The 20,386-nt window shown below is 41.8% G+C and overlaps 1 protein-coding gene across 1 annotated transcript in view; it reads right to left on the bottom strand.

Annotated features, from left to right (window-relative positions):
• Positions 1-20,386, bottom strand: part of WDFY2 (WD repeat and FYVE domain containing 2) — a 176,092-nt gene that overhangs the window by 64,287 nt on the left and 91,419 nt on the right. The window contains exon 3 of the mRNA XM_082676018.1: positions 19,620-19,693. Within this exon, the coding sequence (XP_082532144.1) occupies positions 19,620-19,693 (74 nt within the window). The remainder of the gene's footprint in view (positions 1-19,619; positions 19,694-20,386) is intronic.

Genomic DNA, 20,386 nt, shown 5'->3' with positions numbered 1-20,386 from the left:
GTATAAATCTCTCTTCCAGATCCTGCTCTGAATTATTTTGGGTATATATATTCATAAGCGGGACTGCTGGATCATATGGTAATTCTATTTTTAATCTTTTAAGGAACCGCCATACATAAGAAGGTGATTGACTATAAATTCAGTATTAGAAAATTCTTAACTACCCTTATAACTGCCTTCTTTTTTATTATCCAGTTTCATGATTAACAGTGTCTCCTTGTTGCCTTGGCTACCAGGTGGTTCAGAATCAAATTCAAGTCTTAATCATACAAACTGTGCTAGTCCTTATAATCTGCACACTTGTGTTACTCTGTATGTTTCACTCAGGCTCTTTTGGTTGCTGGGAACTCAAGCCAGTAAAGAAGAGAGGATTTACTGTAAAGAGATGGGAAGCGGTGGCCACTGAAACCACGCTGCCACTTCTGTCTCTCTCTTGCAGGCTCAGGGCCTCTCTCCTGTTATCTCTGTTTTTTTCTGCTCTCTTTTCTCAACCAACCAGTCCCATCCAACAACTCAGCTTCTGTTCCCTCATAACTGGAGCTTGCATGTGGCCATCACTGCCCCTCTGGCCCCTCTCTACGTGACCTTTCAACTTTACCTTCACCCACTGGCTTGCTCTCTTAGTACCTCCAGGTTCAAATTCAAGTCAGGAATCTGACCAGCCTAATTATCTTTTCTCACTAGGACCCTAGCCAGCCCATATGAAGCCCCTAGCCAGCCTCTGGGCTAAGCATCCACTGTAGGAGGTCACTACTCCGCGGAAGGAGGAGCGAAGGAGTCTGCATCTCATCCATGGGGTTCTCATTTGGCCTTTTTCTACCAATATGTCTTGCTCTCTCTTTGGATTTGCTTTTGATATGTGCTTTATTTCTCCTTTCTGCACAAGAACCAAAAAATCCAAATCCCAGAAGGATGATGCTAAGAAAGAACCTCGAATATTCTCATGTTCTTACTTATGGCTGTCTCCACACTTTACCAATCAGTGGCCTGCAATTTGCACCTCTTAGTTGTCTTTTTGTTTAATCAGCAGTTCTCAAACTTTCGGGTCTCTAGTTTCCTTTACTCTTAAAAATTATTGAGAACCGCTGGGTTGGATCTATTGATATTCATCATATTTGAAGTTAAAACAGAGAAAATTGTAGACTATTAATTCATTAAAATAACAATACTAAATTTATTACATGGTAATATAAATAACATACTTTATGAAAATATCTATATTGTGCAGAACAAAAAATTAAGTGGAAAGAGTGGCATTGTTTTCCATTTTTGCAAATCTCATTAATAGAAGATAGTTGGCTCTTCGTCTCTGCTTCTGGAGAAAATGGAAAAAAAGAAAGGCAAATAGCATCTTAGTATTATTATGAAAACAGCTTTGACCTCACGGATCACAGTTTGAGAACAACTGGGTAAGTGACTGACCTGACTTTTGGTTTTGATTAACCTTCACTCAGATTCTGCCAATTTGCCTGGAGAGTTGAGTTATTCTTGTTTGTTTTTAAATTATGAAAAGAGGCTTCTCTGGCTACCAAACGATGGAACATTGTCTCCACCCAGGAACTGGGAGGGTAGGAGCCTTTTCCCCCTTCCATGAAATGCCTAATGGCCCTAATCTTTTCTAACTGCATGCATTTTAAGAAGTGGGGAGAAGGAATGCTTTAGCTGCAAACCCCCAGCCTCAGGTCTAAACTTTGTAAGAAACCCTTAGTCATATTTCTAAGAAGACTAACATGTTACATTACTTGGAAGCATCTGAAGCAAGAGAAAAGATAATTGGGGTTTGTGTAGCAACAGCAGCTGTTGGCCTCTCTAGATTCAAAATATCACCTACAAAGAAACAAATTCAGGTTTACAAATTCTTTTGATAAATTCTCCTTCAGATACAGGTTTAGACACAAAACACAATTTCAAGGTTTTTCCTCACATAAACACAGGTCTACCTACTCTCTCTCTAGGCTTGCCTGGGTGCTTAATTGTTTACCTGTCCTCACCTTTCTTAACATCAACAGCAACATGTTTTTGTGCTTTCCTACCCCTAGTCCTCCAGCACCGAATGCAGGTAACCAGATGCAGTTGGTTTTTCAATAATATCTCTCCCAAGAGGATCGAAGGAAGAGAGAGGGTAAGAGGCAAAAGATACACAAGTTTAGATGTGAGCACTTCCATGGCTGCCTCTGGCAAATTTCAGAATCTTAAAGACAAATGCTCTTGGAAGTCATTCAGTGAATAAGGAATATCCTGCTCAAGGCCAGAATATGAAGCCAGAACACTGATGTATCCCACAAAGTCGCTGAAGTATTCTGCGTCCCCATTACATTGCACAGATAGTGAAAGAGACTGAATACCGTAAAAACATCCACACACGATAAAAATTCTGCCATAATATTAACAGCAAATTACATGGGAGATCAGTTTACATAAAGGCTAGTTGTTCATACTTACTTTTTAAACAAAAAAAGGCTCAAAACTTTTGACAAAATTGTTCTGAACATAAAAGTTGCCTGCTGAAATTGAAAACTGCTTATAGGTGATGTCATGAAGTTTAGTGCAATAGCCAAGGCTGGAAACTACTGTTCCTACTTATGAAAGCAGCTGGTGAAAGAAGTTTGGATCTTTGGTTGTTAAGTTTTGGATTTCTTGAAATTTTAGAGTTTGTAAGGGGTCCTAGCACAATGACTCATTCTTCAGATTAAACTGAAGTCCAGAGATACTAAGGGACTTATTCAAGGTCACAGGTGTACTTGATTGCACAACCCACGTTTGAAACTTGGGTCTATCTCTTGAATTTTTTATCTACTGATCTTTTAACTCACACAAACCTCAAAGAGGCTCTTCAAAAGGGGACTGAAACCAGGTGACTGTCTCACTGAATTTCTATGAGCAAAGGAAAATATTACAGGGCAAATTCTGAAATCACTCCACTCTTCAGAGAATCTGGATGACAATACAATATACAGCAGACATGAAAGAAAGATAAGCACCAAGTACCACTAATACCTCCTTCATTATCCCTGTTTCCCAAGTCTGACACCTTGAAGCAGGACCAAGCAGTACGTCATGGGCACTGACCAGTCAGGACCCGGGCTGGCTGTAGACAGGAGCAATGATGTAAACTGGACCAAAACGAGTCTGGCCTGGGAGTAATCTTCACCAATTACCCTTTCTCTCCATCAATTTCTCCTACACATTTAGTCATCAGATTCTTACCATCCTTCTTGAACCCATGCCCCTGCCAGGGCACTTCCAACTAAATGACATTTGTCCTTGACAGTGGACTAAACATCTCTTACTACCTAGCCTCTGCTGGAGTCTCTCCTTTCCCAAGAAACTGTTCCCTTTCCCCAATCTCCAACACTTTTCAAACCTAACTTTCTGGGCAAGGTTGAATAGTCTGCATTTGTACGATCACCCAGGCAGAATAGATCTTTCCTTTGCTGAAGTTCAAGAGACACTATAAACTCTTTTACGATATTGATCAGAATCTGCATTAAATTAGAGCTATCGCTGATCAGATTATTTTATCCTTCCCTATAGATTTTAAGTTGAAAGTAATGGAATTTTTGTTGTCTTAAAACAGTATCTCCCACAGGTCCAACATTTTTCCCATTATACCACGTATGAAAGTTAATAAATATTTTAAAATAAAGGAATAATCACTTCTTGTTTTTATAAAAGAGAAATATGTCAAGATTTTAATTGTACTAATATTATAAACACTCCTGCCTCAGGTTCTTTGCACTGGCTGTGCCTCTCTTTTAACACTGTTTTCCCAGGGACCTCCCTGGTGGTCCAGTGGTTAAGAATCCATCTTGCAATGCAGGGGACGCCGGTTTAATCCCTGGTAGGGGAACTAAGATCCCACATGCCACAGGGCAACTAAGTCCGCGCGCCGCAACTACTGAGCCCGAGCGCCACAACTAGAGATCCCGCATGCCACAACTACAGAGGCCACGTGTTCTGGAGCCCACGCACCACAACTAGAGAGAAGCCCGTGCACTGCAATGAAGAGTCCACGCCACAACAAAAGATCTTGCATGCCACAACTAAGACCCGATGCAGCCAAAAATAAATAAATAAAAAAGTATACAGAAGACAGGGGCTTCCCTGGTGGCGCAGTGGTTGAGAGTCCGCCTGCCGATGCAGGGGACACGGGTTCGTGCCCCGGTCCGGGAAGATCCCACATGCCGCGGAGCGGCTGGGCCCGTGAGCCATGGCCGCTGAGGCTGCGTGTCCGGAGCCTGTGCTCCGCAACGGGAGAGGCCACAACAGTGAGAGGCCCGCGTACCGCAAAAAAAAAAAAAAAAAAAAAAAAGTATACAGAAGGCAAAAAAGCATATAAAAAAATAAAATAAACACTGTTTTCCCAGATATCAGTCCTCTGTCCAAAAGATACCTTCTCGATGAGGCCTAACGTGTCCACCTTTAAAATAAATCACAATCCACCTCCCTGCCCCACCCTCATATTCCAATCCCCTTCACTCTTCTCTGTTTTCCCCATAGCATCTATTACTTTCTAACATACATGAATTATCGTATTTCATGTTTACTAAATGCAACATACACAAAGAGAGGGATTTTTTTGAGGGGAGAGGGGAGAGTTCATTGATGTGTATCTCAAGCACCTAGAAAACTCCCTGGCACATAGTACCTCTCAAAATACATGTGTTAGAAGAATTGAATGAAAGCATTAAAATCTCATTTTGGGACTTCCCTGATGGCACAGTAACTGGGAATCCGCCTGCCAGTGCAGGAGACATGGGTTCAAGCCCTGGTCCGGGAAGATCCCGCATGCCGTGGAGCTACTGAGCCCGTGTGCCACAGCTGCTGAGCCTGTGCTCTAGAGCCCACGAGCCACAACTGCTGAGCCCATGTGCTACAACTACAGAAGCCTGTGCGCCTAGAGCCCGTGCTCTGCAAAGAGCAGCCACTGCAATGAGAAGCCTGTGCACTACAACCAAGAGTAGCCCCCACTCACCGCAACTAGAGAAAAGCCCTGCGCAACAACAAAGACCCGATGCAGCCAAAAATAAATAAATAAATTTATTTTTTAAAAAATCTCATTTTAAGTAATATATTAATTTATATAGTAGCTCTCTATTAATATACTTTTGAAATATGTGAAAATAATACTATATTCTAAGGCTATACAAACATATTATGCAGTGTAACATTTCAAATAATACTATATTATAATGCTATACAAACATATTATACGGTATAACATTTCAGTGATGGCTACAGTATATAAGTATGACATACAGTTTATGTTTTCATTTAGAGAAAACACCAGAAAAGGATTCAACGATTTGCTCATCAATAGCAGATGTGGAAGTAGGAACTAGATTTCTCTATTTAGGGTTCAATGCTAGGGTAGGTTTGAATCAAAGTATGTACAATTACCAGGGGGTCAAATTATAAAAGAGAAAAGGAAGAGAGCCTAATTGCTAAGCTATTACTTTTTGTAATCAATGCCAAAAAATGGACAGTATACTCTTTTAACTCACATCTTAGGACTAATCAACGTTTTACTTCCTAAGTCAATAGGAAAACAGAGTGATGTGTTGCTTTTTAATGTTAACTGTCTCTAACCATGGTCTCTGTACTAAAATGTTAAAGTACCTTTTTCTGGATTGAAATTCGCAAATTTTCAGCCCTGAACATTATTCAAACCAATAAATATGCAGATAGCAAGTAGTGAGCAAAAGTAGAAAGCAAACATTACGTATAGTTAACAGTGCTGTACAATATATAGGAGAGTTAAGAGAGTTGAGTCTCATTACCAAGGAGAAAAATAATATTTTCTTTTTTCTTTTCTTCTTTCTTTTCTTTTTGTTGTAACTATATGAGATGATGGAGGTTAGCTGAACCTACTGCGGTAACTGTTTCACAGTATATGTAAATCAAACCATCACGTTGTATGCCTTAAACTTACGAAGTGACGTATGTCAATTATTTCTCAATAAGACTGGAAAAAATTACATATAAAATCAGTTTTACTAGCCCAAAATGGTGCTCACAAGAAACAAACTGGTTTAAAAATTATGAGTTTTTAAATATTATTTTTAAACTGAGGTGGCAAATAATTGAATGAAAAATAATACTCTTTAATTTCAGATATAATTATTAACCTTACCAAGAAGTAAATTCAAGTTCATCTTTTCTTGAAATGAACAGAATTTCTGTTATAAAAATAATGATTACCAGTTTTTGAGGCCTTTATATAAATTACCTCATGTAATCCTCACAACGACCCCACGAGGAACGTATTATTATGCCCAATCTACAGTGCATAAATTGAGGTTTCTGTGAAGTTAACCAACTCATCCATCATTATTCAGCTAAAAGATGGTAGGGCTGGAATTCAGATGCAGTTCTCTCTGGGAGCCAAGTTCATGCCTCAGCCACCAGGAGGTCTACCCCTGCTATATGAAGGCAGTGTGTTAACAATGATTTTTCCCATGAACTCTGAGCAAGCTCTACCTGATTAAGGGAGGGAAAAGAATTAAAACACCGGCTTCCTCCATATCAGAGAGCTGGTGGGAAACGAGGGCTTCTGTAAGGATGACTAGAAAACAAGAACGCAAGTGAAAGGAGAAAGAGCTTCTGGATGAAAACATGGAGGAAACCGGTCTGGTTTTTATTCACCTGGAAACTACTGCTGAGCTTCCAATTCATGCACGCTCTGGACTGGGTACTGGAAACGGCCACGCACAGAACGTGGCTCCTGCCTTCAAGCTGCTTGGGCTAACAGAGGTCAAGAAAACAAGGGAATCAGCACTGACTAAATCTGTCCTATATACCGGGTACTTTTAGGAACTATATATGTGTTATTTAATACACAATCATATAGATGAAACCTACATGTGAACTAATAATCATCACGTAAATTCTGAAGTAGAAATTTGAACTAAATGATAGAGAACTCTTAAGAAGAGCCTTTGGCGCAGTGGTTAAGAATCCGCCTGCCAATGCAGGGGACACGGGTTCGAGCCCTGGTCCGGGAAGATCCCACATGCCGCGGAGCAACTAAGCCCGTGCGCCATAACTACTGAGCCTGTGCTCTAGAGCCCACGAACCACAACTACTGAGCCCACGTGCTACAACTACTGAAGCCCGGGTGCCTAGAGCCCGCAATGAGAAGGGCGTGCACTACAACGAAGAGTAGCCCCCGCTCGCCACAACTAGAGAAAGCCCACACACGGCAATGAAGACGCAACACCACCAAAAATAAATTAATTAATTTAAAAAAAAAGTCAAAAAAAAAAAAAAAAAAAAGAAGAAGAGCCTTTGGCGACTTCCCTGACAGTCCAGTGGTAAGACTTCCGGCTTCCACTGCAGGGGCCGTGGGTTCGATCCCTGGTTGGGGAACTAAGATTCTGCATGCTGCACAGCGTGACCAAAACAAAACAAACAAAACCAAATTGAGGATGTGTACGTGTGTGTTATAAGTTTAAAAGAAAAAGAAGAAGAAGAAGAGACTTTGAACCCCATACCCTGGAGGTAGGGCGACCTTCTCAGAAGAATGTGTTTGGGGCTTTAGGCTAATTCTTAAAGGTGGGAGAGGAGTTTCTCAGGGCAGGAGATCAGTAAGGGATAACACCTCTTTTTTAGCAAGGGGACCCCACGTACAAGGGCAAGCAATAAACCTGATATTTGGGTAGGAGAGTTGTGATATATAGGGCTGACAAAGTGGGCAGGAATCAAGGAATTTGGACTTTATCCTTCTGGAAGTTATGGAGAGTTTATACCCAGAGGAGTGGCCTAATTACACTAGAATTTTGGACATCTGATGGCAGAGTAGCCGGGGGCTGAGACAAGAGACAGGAGGACCAGTCTGGAGTTTATTGCAACAGTCCAAGCAAATGCTGCGGCAGACAGAAACCTGCAAAGTCCTCGTGGAAGGAGACAGAAGGGGAGAGTCCGGAAGCAGCTCTGAGATACTCAGGCCAGGGCAGTATGGCTGTGAGGTCTGGGGGAAAATCTGGATCTACTCTAACTCCTGTTTCTGGTTGGGTCTACTTGGTGATGCCGTTTACTGAAGGAATAAGGAGAGAGAGCATATATTGGGGAAAAGAGAATTATTTCTGGTTAGAATATGCTAAATCAGAGGTGTCCTGGAGACTCCCAGGTGGGAGGAATGCCAAGTAAGCAGCTGGAGTGTGAGTTCAGGCTCCAGAGGACAGAATGGGCCAGAGCCTTGAAAGCTGTCAGTGTAGGATAATTACAGGAGAAGATCACCAACAAAGAGTACGCAGCACAAGGTAGAACCCCAGAGAGCATCAGCATCTAAGGCTCTGCGAGAGAAGGAAGAGCCGGTGGGAAAGTCTGGAGAGAGCTCAGGGTTCACAGCGCCCCACTAATTAACCAGCCACCACTCACCAAACAGCAGGCACCCTTCTAGGTCCTTTCTCTCCCATCCACGACAGATAAGCTTCGGGAGGAAGAACCTGCCCTGTTGTTTTGACCGCTCTCAAATAGAGCAAACCAGTTGGCCCTGAGTGATTGCAGCCAATGGAAAAGCTGTGCTGTTTGTTCTATGTGGGAATACAGTTAGCAGTCTTTTTGCAACTGTGTAAATTGCTTCAGTGAGCTTATGGTCTAATACTGATGTTTTCTTCCTACACCAAATGAGTATTTATAAAAATGTAACATTTGCTGGTAACTGAGAGCAGAGTCATCCTCCCTCTCTAAGGAGGCGAAACTGGAGATGAGTTGATTGTGGCGCCTACTACATTCAAGATGTGGTGCTGGAGGAGCGGTAAATAAATGGGGAGGGGCATCCCCTTTGGAAACAAAAACCCCTCTGGGTTACCACCACCCTGAGTCAGCAGCATCCAACCACAGTGAAACTAAGAAACACAAGCCCAGCAGTGAACACCAGCACTGCACCCCAGGGACCAGGGCATACCTAATGCTACTCCCCTCTCTGCTACCATAAGCTTCTAGCCGGCAAGGGGGTAGCCTGCTTCCAAGGCTCTCAGATTAAAGAGTAGGTGTAGTAACACCAGGTGGTGGCAATCCAGCAACCGTAGGGGCTATAAAAGAATAACTGCTTCCTTCACACATGTTGGCTCTAGTGAGTTCTCAAGCTTTATTGCAAAGGAATAAATGTCAGATGGTTCTTTTAATTTCTTTAAAAAAATTTTTGTTTTAACATCTTTATTGGAGTATAACTGCTTTACAATGGTGTGTTAGTTTCTGCTGTATAACAAAGTGAATCAGCAATACGTATACATACATCCCCATATCTCCTCCCTCTTGCGTCTCCCTCCCACACTCCCTATCCCACCCCTCTAGGTGGTTACAAAGCACCGAGCTGATCTCCCTGTGCTATGCGGCTGCTTCCCACTAGCTATCTGTTTTACATTTGGTAGTGTATATATGTCAGTGCCACTCTCTCACTTCGTCCTAGCTTACCCTCTCCCCTCCCCGTGTCCTCAAGTCCATTCTCTACATCTGCGTCTTTATTCCTGTCCTGTCCCTAGGTCCTTCAGAACCATTTTTTTTTTAGATTCCATACATATGTGTTAGCATACAGTATTTGTTTCTCTCTTTCTGACTTCACTCTGTAGGACAGTCTCTAGGTCCATCCACCTCACTACAAATGCTGCAGTCAAGGTACTCTGGGAGGAATGCCTTAGAGGTAATTGACATGGAAATGCCACCTCAGCCCCTCTGGGCTCTGAACCTTGCCATCTACACGACAGTGACATGAGAACCGTGGTCGGGCTCTATAGTCTGTATAAGAGATTAACTCAAAATAAAAACTAGCAAAATATGTGTGCACAGAGAGAATATTATTCTCACACGTCTAGATGGAAATGGTTAATAAAAGATTTGTGATACAAGACTGATTCCTAGTGTTGAAAGAATACTTGCAGGACCATAGATAGCTCTCTGGACATTCTGGCCTATAAAATTCAGATTCCCAAATGAACAGAAAGTGGTAGAGCTCTCGATGGCTGGTAACCCACTGGGGTTAGTCAGTCCACTGGAGGACTCCAGTCAGTCCACTGGAGGAAGGGTGACTCTTGTGATGAAAAATTTGCTACATCCTCTCCAATCTTTAGGGTCCTCTCAAAGCGCAACCTTTTCCTGAGGGTGATGAATGATAATAACTTGGATAATAAACTTTTTTTGCAGAAAAAAATAGTATTTGATAGCCCATGTTTTACAAATCAGTGGTGAACTACTGTAATGATGTAGCAAAGATGGAAGACGGAACCAGAAATAAGTGGAAGCATCCTAAGGAGTGTTCCATCACTAAGACATTTCCTCCCCTGGTAATGGGCCTGCGAAAGCCACGTGACAGAGATTTGAACCAAAGCTTCCTAGTTCCTGCCAACGGAAGATGCTGCTGCTCCTGGTGACAATAATGTTGCTAAGAAGCTAATGTTGATGGGGCACTTGACGCATACCGGCACTGTCCTAAGAGCTTTACGTGTATGTCATACAATCCTCATCACAACCCTGTAAAATGGATACAATTATTATCCCTATTTTACAGTAAGGAAACTAGGGCACAGAGAGTAAAGCAACTAGCCCAGGGTGACACAACTTGTGGGTACACAACTGCGATCTGACTTTAGCAGTCTGATTTCAGACTTAACCTCTTACATATTGTCTTAACCTCTATGTATTGTCAACCTGATAGACTATATCTATTCATTCACTCACTCATTAATTCATTCTATAAATATATGCAGAGCACTTCTAATTCATGGGCACTGCATTGGATGCTAGGAATGTAAGAGAGTCAAGCGGACATAGCTGCCGCCCTGAAGAGCTTATGCTGGATACACGCAATAATCAAATAATCACACGAAAGACATAAAATACAAACTATGACAACTGCTACAGAGGAGGGGCGCTCAATGCTATGAACACTTATAATCTGGGGACACGAACTGCCGGAAGAGCAGGGAAGACGTCCCCAAGGAAAGGAAAAGTAAACTGAGATCCGGAGGATGAGAGTTAAGTAGGTGAAGAGAAAGGAAGCACACTCCAGGCACAGGCCCTGGGAACGGAGGGAACAAGGTGGGCATAAGGAACTGCGAGTGGCAGCTAAGACTGGAACTCAGGGAGGAAGGGCACTGCGGAAAGCGCGGCTGTGGAGGACAGGGCCAGACCCAGCAGGGTCACATAGGCCATGGGAAGAATTCTGGCCTGTGTGCTAAGAGCAAAGGGAAGCCTGAGAGAGGTCTGGCAGAGGATATGTCGAGATAAAATGTGTATTCTGAAAAGATCCTTCTATAGCTCCAATATGGAAAACAGAGTGGAAGAGGCAGCGCAGATGTGGGATGACCAGTGAAGGGGGCGGGGTCCAAGGAGACAACGGAGCAGGATAATGACGATGGTGGTGGTGGTGATGGTGACGATAACGATGATGATGATGAAGAGAGAGGGGAGCTGAGAGGTATTTAGGGGGCAAAAATCCATAAATAATGGACTGGACAGAGTGGAGGGTAAAGGAGGAAAGTAATTTCAAAGAGCCCTGGCTCGTGCCACAGGATGGTCAGTGGTTATAGTCACGTAAACAGGGGACACTGAGAAAGACCAGGTGAGGAAAAGACCAGGGGAGGAAAAGGAGTCGGATTTTAGACCTGATGAATTTGAGGCTTTTCTGAGACATTCAACAGAAAATATTAAGAAGGAAATTGGAATTACAGAGAAAAGGTCTGGACAAAGCTTAAAAGTTGAGAGTTATGATCACATGGGCAGCAAATGCAGCCATGACACTGGCGAGGCTGCCCAAAGAGAGGAGAAGCGGGGGCCTAGGAGGAAAAATGTTGAGAAACTCCAACACTGAACCAAAGCTGGTCCGAGGACATCCTGTGATGGAAACAGAGGCAAAACAGCCAGGGAACAGGAGGAAAGCCAGCAGAGTACTGTGTCGTGGATAGACATGAAGAGAGTATTTCAGGAAGAAACAGCAGAGCTAAGTGCTGCTGGGAGGTCAAACATGATGAGGACCTAAACATGTCAGTTGTACAGATGCATGTAGAGAGCTTTTATAATCACAGCCAGAGCTGTTTGGACAGATTGATGGGACTGGAGGCCAGATGGCAGTGGTTTCAGTAAAGAGGGGAAGGAGGAAATGTAGACAGCAACTACAAACAAGTCTTTGGAGGGCTTCCCTGGTGGCGCAGTGGTTGAGAGCCCGCCTGCCAATGCAGGGGACACGGGTTCGTGCCCCGGTCCGGGAAGATCCCACGTGCCGCGGAGCGGCTGGGCCCGTGAGCCATGGCCGCTGAGCCTGCGTGTCCGGAGCCTGTGTTCCGCAACGGGAGAGGCCACAGCAGTGAGAGGCCCGCGTACCGCAAAAAAAAAAAAAAGACAAGTCTTTGGAGATGTTTGATAATGAGAGAAGAGAGAGAGACTACTGGGTGAACAGGGAAGAGAGTTGTTCTTAATAAGCAACATTTGTTTTTAAGAAAAAGAAATTTGAGTGTGTTTAAAAGCCAATGGGAAGGATCCAGGGGGAGGGAGAGATTATTAAGGAATAAGACAAAGGGAAAGTAACTTGGAACATAATACGCTCATCGATTCCTAGCCATTGCCTTTCTGAACCATAGATACACTGCTTGATGTGGCCAAGATAAGAAGATGACCACCAAAAGAATCTAAAAAAGAAAAGAGTGGATATATGTATATGTATAACTGATTCACTTTGTTGTACACCTGAAACTAACACAACATTGTAAATCAACTATACTCCAATAAAAAGAAGATGACCACCTTCTAAAATAGTAATACAGGGAGTTCCCTGGTGGTCCAGTGATTAGGACTCAGAGCTTTCACTGCTGTGGCCCAGGTTCAATCCCTGGTCGGGGAACTAAGATCCCGCAAGCTGCGTGGCATGGCTAAAATATTTTTTTAAATAAATAAAATAGTAATACAATGACCCTAATGAGGCCATCCTTTGTGGAAGATACCTCCTGTAGACATTGTATAAACGATTTCAATCTACCACACACTCTACAGGAACTCCTTAGCACCCAGTTTAAAATATAGGGCAATCTGGGTGTTCCTACCAGTATTCATGCTACAGAATCGGTCTAAAAGGGCGATCAAGAGGTTCTTCAAAAATTCATAATTGTAATGGAGGTGCCACAAAATAACTGGCGGCCAAAGAAAGCCCTTGGCATATGCATTCAGTACTACTTGACCAGGTTTTTAGATAACATTCAGGTACTGAACAAAAGACGACAGGGCTACCTATACAATGCCACAATTGGAAGAGACAGGCTTGTCCTTGAGAGGTTCTAAGAAGATTGGTGACCCACACAAATACTGAAGGGACAACAACTCCCATGATCGCAGTAAGTGTTTTCTTTGACAAAACCACCTTCAATGAATTATACTGTATGAATAAACAGTAAGCAACTGGCATGTTGCACTCAGGGATTCTTGTTCTGCTAAGCAGAAAAAAAGATATATATATATATGTAGATATTTAATATTGACATATAAATATTTATACATATTTAAGTTTACTATAACTTATTAGCACAAGCTCAGAAGAGAATGGCCACCTAACAGTCTATAAAAGGAACTCCCCACACTAGAAAGCCCAGGGCCATAGATTGATGAAATGACTCAGAAATGATGGTCTTTTGTGGTAGAAACCATGGGAGAATGAGAAAATCATAAGCTAGTGTAAGTACTGAGATTATGGAAGAGTTTAAAAGGAAGCCCTACAGATTCCAGGTCCACATTTCTCTGAACACAGGGCCTCTTGAAACTGTCTTCAAATCCAGCCTCCGTTGACGTCATGATTAGGCTACTTTTCACGTATGGTACCACATTAGAAATCCTGGGAGGCAGGGCAATTCCAGAAGCAACATCAATTCTTCTCTAAGTACAAAACCTGAAATGTGCCATGATGGTTGACAAACAGGAGCCAGTCGGCTATAGCACTGTTGTCTCCGAGCCGATCAAGGTGAAGGTTTTAACAGGACTTTCCCTCCAGCAGGAGTGGTCCGACTGTACAGTCAGCTTGGGTACAGCTGAAGTGCTTTATTCATAAGTTACTTCTCTTCACTGCAGAACGTGACCTCACCATTTGGGTTCAGTCCCTGTAGGCTCATTATAACCCACAGCAATAAACAACCAAAACACCTTGTTACATTAAAGGCTCAAATTCTTTAAAAAATATTTTTTTTAGCAATGGCCAGATGCATGGAATAACACAAGCTTCCAATTCATTAGTGACCATCCTAGGGCAATTCCTTGCAACTCGGTTGTCCTAGTTGTGTGAAGAAATCAGCCTGGTGTGATAAGAAAATCTGTCCAGTGATCAAGGAAGTCCTAGTTCTGCCATCACTATCTTGACATGTGACCTACCTAATATATGTCACTTAATCTAGGGGAAGGTGGCATTAGATAGAAGAATTAAGGTCTCCCTTTCAATTTTAATCTTATCCTATCTCTCCCCTCTTTTAATATCTTTAGGTACCTCTTCCCAAAGGCATCATTTTACACATTCACAAAATGGTTTCCTAATCAATTGGTAGGACACTGTTAGGGAAATTCTGTAGATACAATATTATTACCAGTTGTACTGAGTTGAATAGTGTCCTCCCAAAATTCATGTCCACATGGAACCTCAGAATATGACTTTATTTGGAACTAAGGTCTCCGCAGATGTAATTAGTTAAAATGAGATCATACTGGATTAGGGTGAGTCCTTCAACCAGTGATTTATAAGAAGGCCATGTGAAGACAAAGAGACACAGAGAGGAAGCCAATGTGAAGATGTGGGCAGGGACCAGAGTGACACACCTACAAGGAAAGGAACTCCAAGGGTTTCCATCAGTCCCACAAACATTCAGGAAAACATAACGTTTCTACTTAGGTTTTTTAGTTGCTTTCTTCGTGTATCTATGTTACTAATTTCAGGAAGCAGCGTATGGACATCAAATTCTTCTACACGCCCAAACTGGTCATTTAAACACACGATGCACTCTGTAAATGCACACAGTAACACTCAACTGTTGAGAGTAATTTTATCCTGCTGGTTAAGTGCCCAACTTTGGTTGTAGCATCTTGATGATGGGAACTGAAATGCCTTCTCTCCTTCCTTTAACAGAACTTTTACAAAACATCTATAGTGGTCCAGGACACAACACTGAAGCATACATGGTCTCTGCCTTCATGTAGTTGACAGTCTAGTGAAGGAGACAGACCCATAAACAAATGAGGCAACAGGAAGGATGGAAAGCCTTTAACAGAGGCAGCAGTGGCTCCTGGCCAGCAGCATGGGGTGAGAAGAAAGCCCAGGCTTCAAGGCACACAGAGTCCCTAGCTTTGCTGAGAGCTGCTTCCTGGCTAAGTGAGCTGGAGAAGCTTGTGAACTCTCTAGGCCTTAGTCTCCTTATCTGAAAAATGTGAGTAATACCACCTACATCATAGAATTACTGTGAAGCTGGAATGAGGGGATGTATGTAAAGCAGAGTGCCTGGTACATAGTAGATGCTCAATAAAGGTTTATTCTCTTTCCTCTTTCATTCCCTTGAATAAACTATATGAACTCTAAGAATATAATAACCACAAGAACTACCAAAACAGTAACAACAAAGCCATACACGGTCAATATCATTTATTTTTATACAATAACCTCTATCCTGAGTGCTAACCATTATACACAGCAATTGTTTCCTCTCATCCCAATCAAACTTCCCATAACACATGTATGAGATCAATCTACAAAGACCAGAGATTTTATCATTTTGGGGTCTTGTTCGAAAAATCTTCAGTGACTATGCATTTATCTTGGCAAGATTTTAATAAAAATTTTGGCACCCTAAGAGTTGTGATGCAGAAGAAAAAATATATTTATAAAGATGAGTATCATTTTTTTTCCCCATGCCATTCATTTTGCCTGAAATACCTTTCCTTCCTATCTTTAGCTAATCAAATCCTAGCTCACAACCAGTCTCCATGGAGCTGCCCCAGACCATTCTCTCCTACTCTTATCTGACCTCATTGCCTTGCCAACATCACGCTCACTGGGGTGCTGCCTACTTTTGCTGTTATTTTTTTTACTATGTGTTAGGTATTTCATAACTTCATTTTTCATTTTGCCCCAACTGAATAAGTTCTTTGAGACCAGGAGCCACATGTTAGAATTGAGCATAATCTTCTTCACACAGTTGATATTTATATATTTGTTGGTTGGCTAGAATATATGAGTCATTATGACAGAAAAACCTGAAGTCCTGCTTCAGTATGAATAGCAGTTAGCACAATCTGACTTCTGTCAACATTGAAACAGAAGGCATTTCTGAAAACTCAGACTCAGGATGAATTAAATTATTGGCATACCTTCTTCCCCCCATGGAAGTTAATTCCATTGTGAAAAACATTTTGAATAGCAAAAGAACTGTACCAATAAACTGTTTCAGAATTTAAGCAGGTACTAATTACAACCAGCTATATTAATAATAATAGTATTTATACTTTAGTCAACAACTTATTTAACAAATTATTCACTGAGTCCCTAATATGCACAAGGTACCACACTAAGATCCACTGAAAGAAGAGATGAATAAAAGACTGGCCAGTTCCTTAATACTCAACTATTTAATGGAGGAGACAGACTTGAAAACTTTTTACAAAACAGGTTAAATAAGCAATGTGATATAACTAACCTATTGAGTACTGTGTGTGATTAATTTTAATTTTACTTGGGAGGTCTCAGGACCCACCTGTCGAAAAGAAGGAAGGAAGGAAGGAAGGAAGGAAGGAAAAGAGAGAGAGAGAGAGAATATGAAAAGATAACATGTGAACAAGACCTTGAGAGATAATCGGGACTGTAGACCAAGATGGCAGAAGTGGGTTCTGGGCTACACGATCAGAAATAACAACGGTTATAGACATGAAAATATACCACCTTCATTTTTGCTTCTCTCAGTAGGTGATCTAACTTGCTACTTCATGAGAAAAATAAAAGGTCATTCCTCCCTTACATCTCAATACTGTCTCTTTCTTTCCCTACCTTAAAAATTGAAAGTCTCCCCATTCTTTCCCAAAGCTAAATTCTTGAAATGGTTCTGGACCCTCTGCTCATCTACTGTCATATCTTGTTCTAGCACTCACCCTCTCTCCACTTCCTTCTGTGGCCAAACTTCTGAAAGAGTGGTCTGCATTTGTTACCTCTACTTCATCTTTAATACAGTACTCAGTTACACAAGGTTAACTGCCTCTTAAATCTCTTTTATTCAGTAAAATAAAGTGAAATAAGGATTTACTTTCCAATTTCCTCCTTTCTGTGTTTCAAAATAAGTTAACCAATAGTATTTCCTCCAAAATGTATTTGCTATATTCAAGGAACAGAAAACTTATAGTCTCTGGAAAGGATTTCTCACGTCCAGAAAGTAAACTATTAAACAGCTGAGACTCTGTATAAGCATTTTCAGTAAAGAACTGGTTATTTTTGTAGTGATCAATGAGAATTCTGAACCTTAAACACCCTGTTCTTTCACTGTATCGTTCCCTAACACAGAGCTCTTTACAATTCTTCAGATGAGAATAGGTAGGTTATACAACTCATCTTCTTCAGCAACGTAGAAGAAATACTTTTAAGGAAATTATTTCATACAAGCCAGGTCTTTAATCTTTTTTAGAAGATCGGGTAAGGTAAGATTTGGTATCTCAACACCGAGCTGACACATCTGGAGAATCCGGTTCCTGATTTAAGTCCTGATTCTCTGGCAGTTTCATTTACTAAAGGAATAATGGCTAACACAGCCTCTCTTCTTATTTACAATAAAAGCCAGAACTCTCCATAACTTAGTTCGCTCTCAACTTGCCTTCAAAGCCAAATGTATCGGTACCCACTAACCCCTTATACTGATTTCAAAAATACAAAGAATCACCTATATGCTATACACACATAAGGCTTTTCGCGGACAGTGAGTGTTACACATACTAGTGCACGAACTGCTGGGCAATAAATGGATCTCAGCTTATTTTTTCAGATTTTCCTTTGTGGTGAAACTTCAACTCATTGAACAATCCAGTTATCTCCCCTTATCTTTTAAAAACAAGTTTATCGTACGTACACCCCACTTATTAAAAATGGCTCTCCTTAAAGAAGACAAAGGTCTGTATCGTGATCTTCTCTTCCGTCCTCCTAAGGCGCAGGTTTTACAGATCTACAATGCATTAGAGCTTATAGGACTTCCATAAATATTTGTCAATGGACTGGTTTATATGTAACAGTATTGTTAAAATTTTCCATAAAGATCACCAGACAAGTGTTCTGACTAAAGATCAAATAGCAAATGTCAGGCCCACCTCTTCAGACCCCTCAGGGGGGTTGGGTAAAGACTAGAAGTGGAGACCCACATTCCATGTGCCTAAATACGTAAAAGTTATCAATCAAGTTAAACTATTAAATATGGTCTCTTCCTCCAATCTTGACAAATATACCTTCAACCACCTGGAGGCACAGGTACAAAGTTAGAATTTTTAGACCTCTTGAAGTTCCACACCATAGTGTGGTGACACGGGAGGGCCAGCCCACACCCCCTTTCCCATTCCCAGCTCTATTGACACCTTGAGGGACCTTGCCCACACGTGCGGACACCTACTCACCTCAAACCATTGCCGCTGGGGCACCCTTCAGGCTAAGGGTACATTTATTAGTTTTATCCTCCTCTGGATGGACCCAGGGAAAAGGCCCATGCAGGCCCTAGAAGCAGGCCCTAAGCTGTCTGGGAGCAGGAAATTCCAGAGCCAGGTACCCAGAGCATGGGGGTGGGCGGAGTGAGGGCTTAGGCTGGGCACATGCCCCTGGCCCCTCAGATCCCTCATCCTGTGGGGAGGCGTGGCCGGAGGAGGGTCCTCTAATTCCTAGGTCCCAAAGCAGGGTCTCTAAAGGCAATACTGGACAATATACCAAAATGGAGAATTTACCAGATCAGCTGTCTTACTAGTTAATATACTAGTTGAAAATTAATATGCAAAAACATGATTAAGTAGTAAAACCTGAAATTCCAGTCTCTGATCACTTCAGTTCCTTCAAGATCTATAACCGAAGGGTCGATTTATCTGGATCTACCCGACAGACTAAATCTAGATTCTCTGCTTTCTTAACAAATTTGTACGAATTGACAGAATTCTATTCACCTACTAGAGGGCGTTAAGAAGACAGCAAAGAGCAGAAAGAGGAAGGAGGACAACGTCAAGTATCAAGACGAGATCAGACACGCAGGTCCAAGAGAGCCATTTCCCTTGTGTTCTGTCACTTGCGTGGGGAATCGTGTGACACCACGATTAACCATCTGATCAAAGTCACTAGTATCACAGCTTGCTCTCGCCAACCCGCAGATCATGTAGTTCACTCTGTGGCCTGGTAATGCCCCTACTATTCTAGCTGCTGTGAACGTGTAAGCCAAGCTGAATCTCGTCAGCATTTAAGCTGAGACTGATGATAGCTCTCCCTGCACCTCACCAGAATTTGCTGCACTGCAATTTCCACTTAACTTAGCAAGAAAATTAATTTGTTAATTTGAAAAAAAAAAACTAATAAATAATTCTCATCACAATACACATATACATACTCCACAGGAAGGGAAGTATTTCAACTGAAAATCTTATTTATGTGTACTTACTGAGATTGTACCATTGTCTAGACCTATGGACAGTCTTCTTGTTTCCGGGTTAAAAGACATGCATGAACATGGAGCTGAAAGAAATGAACATGTTGATGAAATTAACAAAACGATGATTCTCATGGATTCAGGAGTGACTAGCTCAAAGTGTATGACTATTTTTTCCCCACAGTTTCCTGACAAACAGTTCATTTAACTCCCACTCACCAAAAAATAAAAACAGTAATTTTACAACTAACCCCTAGTTTCTCAGTTATCCTTTTAATGAATATAACAAATAAGATATTCTCAAACTGGACAAGTTCCAAGGGGCGTGGTCTTGGCTGTTCTGTATCAAGTCTATATTTGCTTTGACTAGATTAACAATATTTTGTGCTGCATAAGCCTTCTGTCACCAATCTATCTCTTCCAAGCAAACTCTATCTTTAATGGAAATAACCAATTTTTTCTGAACTAAGGAAACGAAAGAAAGCTCTTATTACCCCCTCGCCCCCCGCCCCACCAAGTACAGAAATCTATTTTTTAATTCAGAACTGATTTGGGGCACGTGAACTAACAGAAGTCTTTTACTCTCAGTACTCAAGGCATATGCTGGAGGCTGCCAACTGGAAAGAGAAGGAGGCTTTGCCTCAATCTAAAAGAGAACTAACTCGACACAGGGCCAGGCTCCAGAGGAAAGAAATCAGGTGAGTCAGTTCACCCAGTCCTGGACAGGGTCTCCCAGTTCTGCAGGACTGACTTCCTGAGTACCACCAAGCCTGAGTAAA

Source organism: Grampus griseus (genome assembly GCF_964374135.1).
Source record: "Grampus griseus genome assembly, chromosome: 18".
NCBI classification, from domain to species: domain Eukaryota; kingdom Metazoa; phylum Chordata; class Mammalia; order Artiodactyla; family Delphinidae; genus Grampus; species Grampus griseus.
Note: the sequence above shows the minus strand (reverse complement) of the source record. Positions and strands in the feature narration are given on the sequence as shown.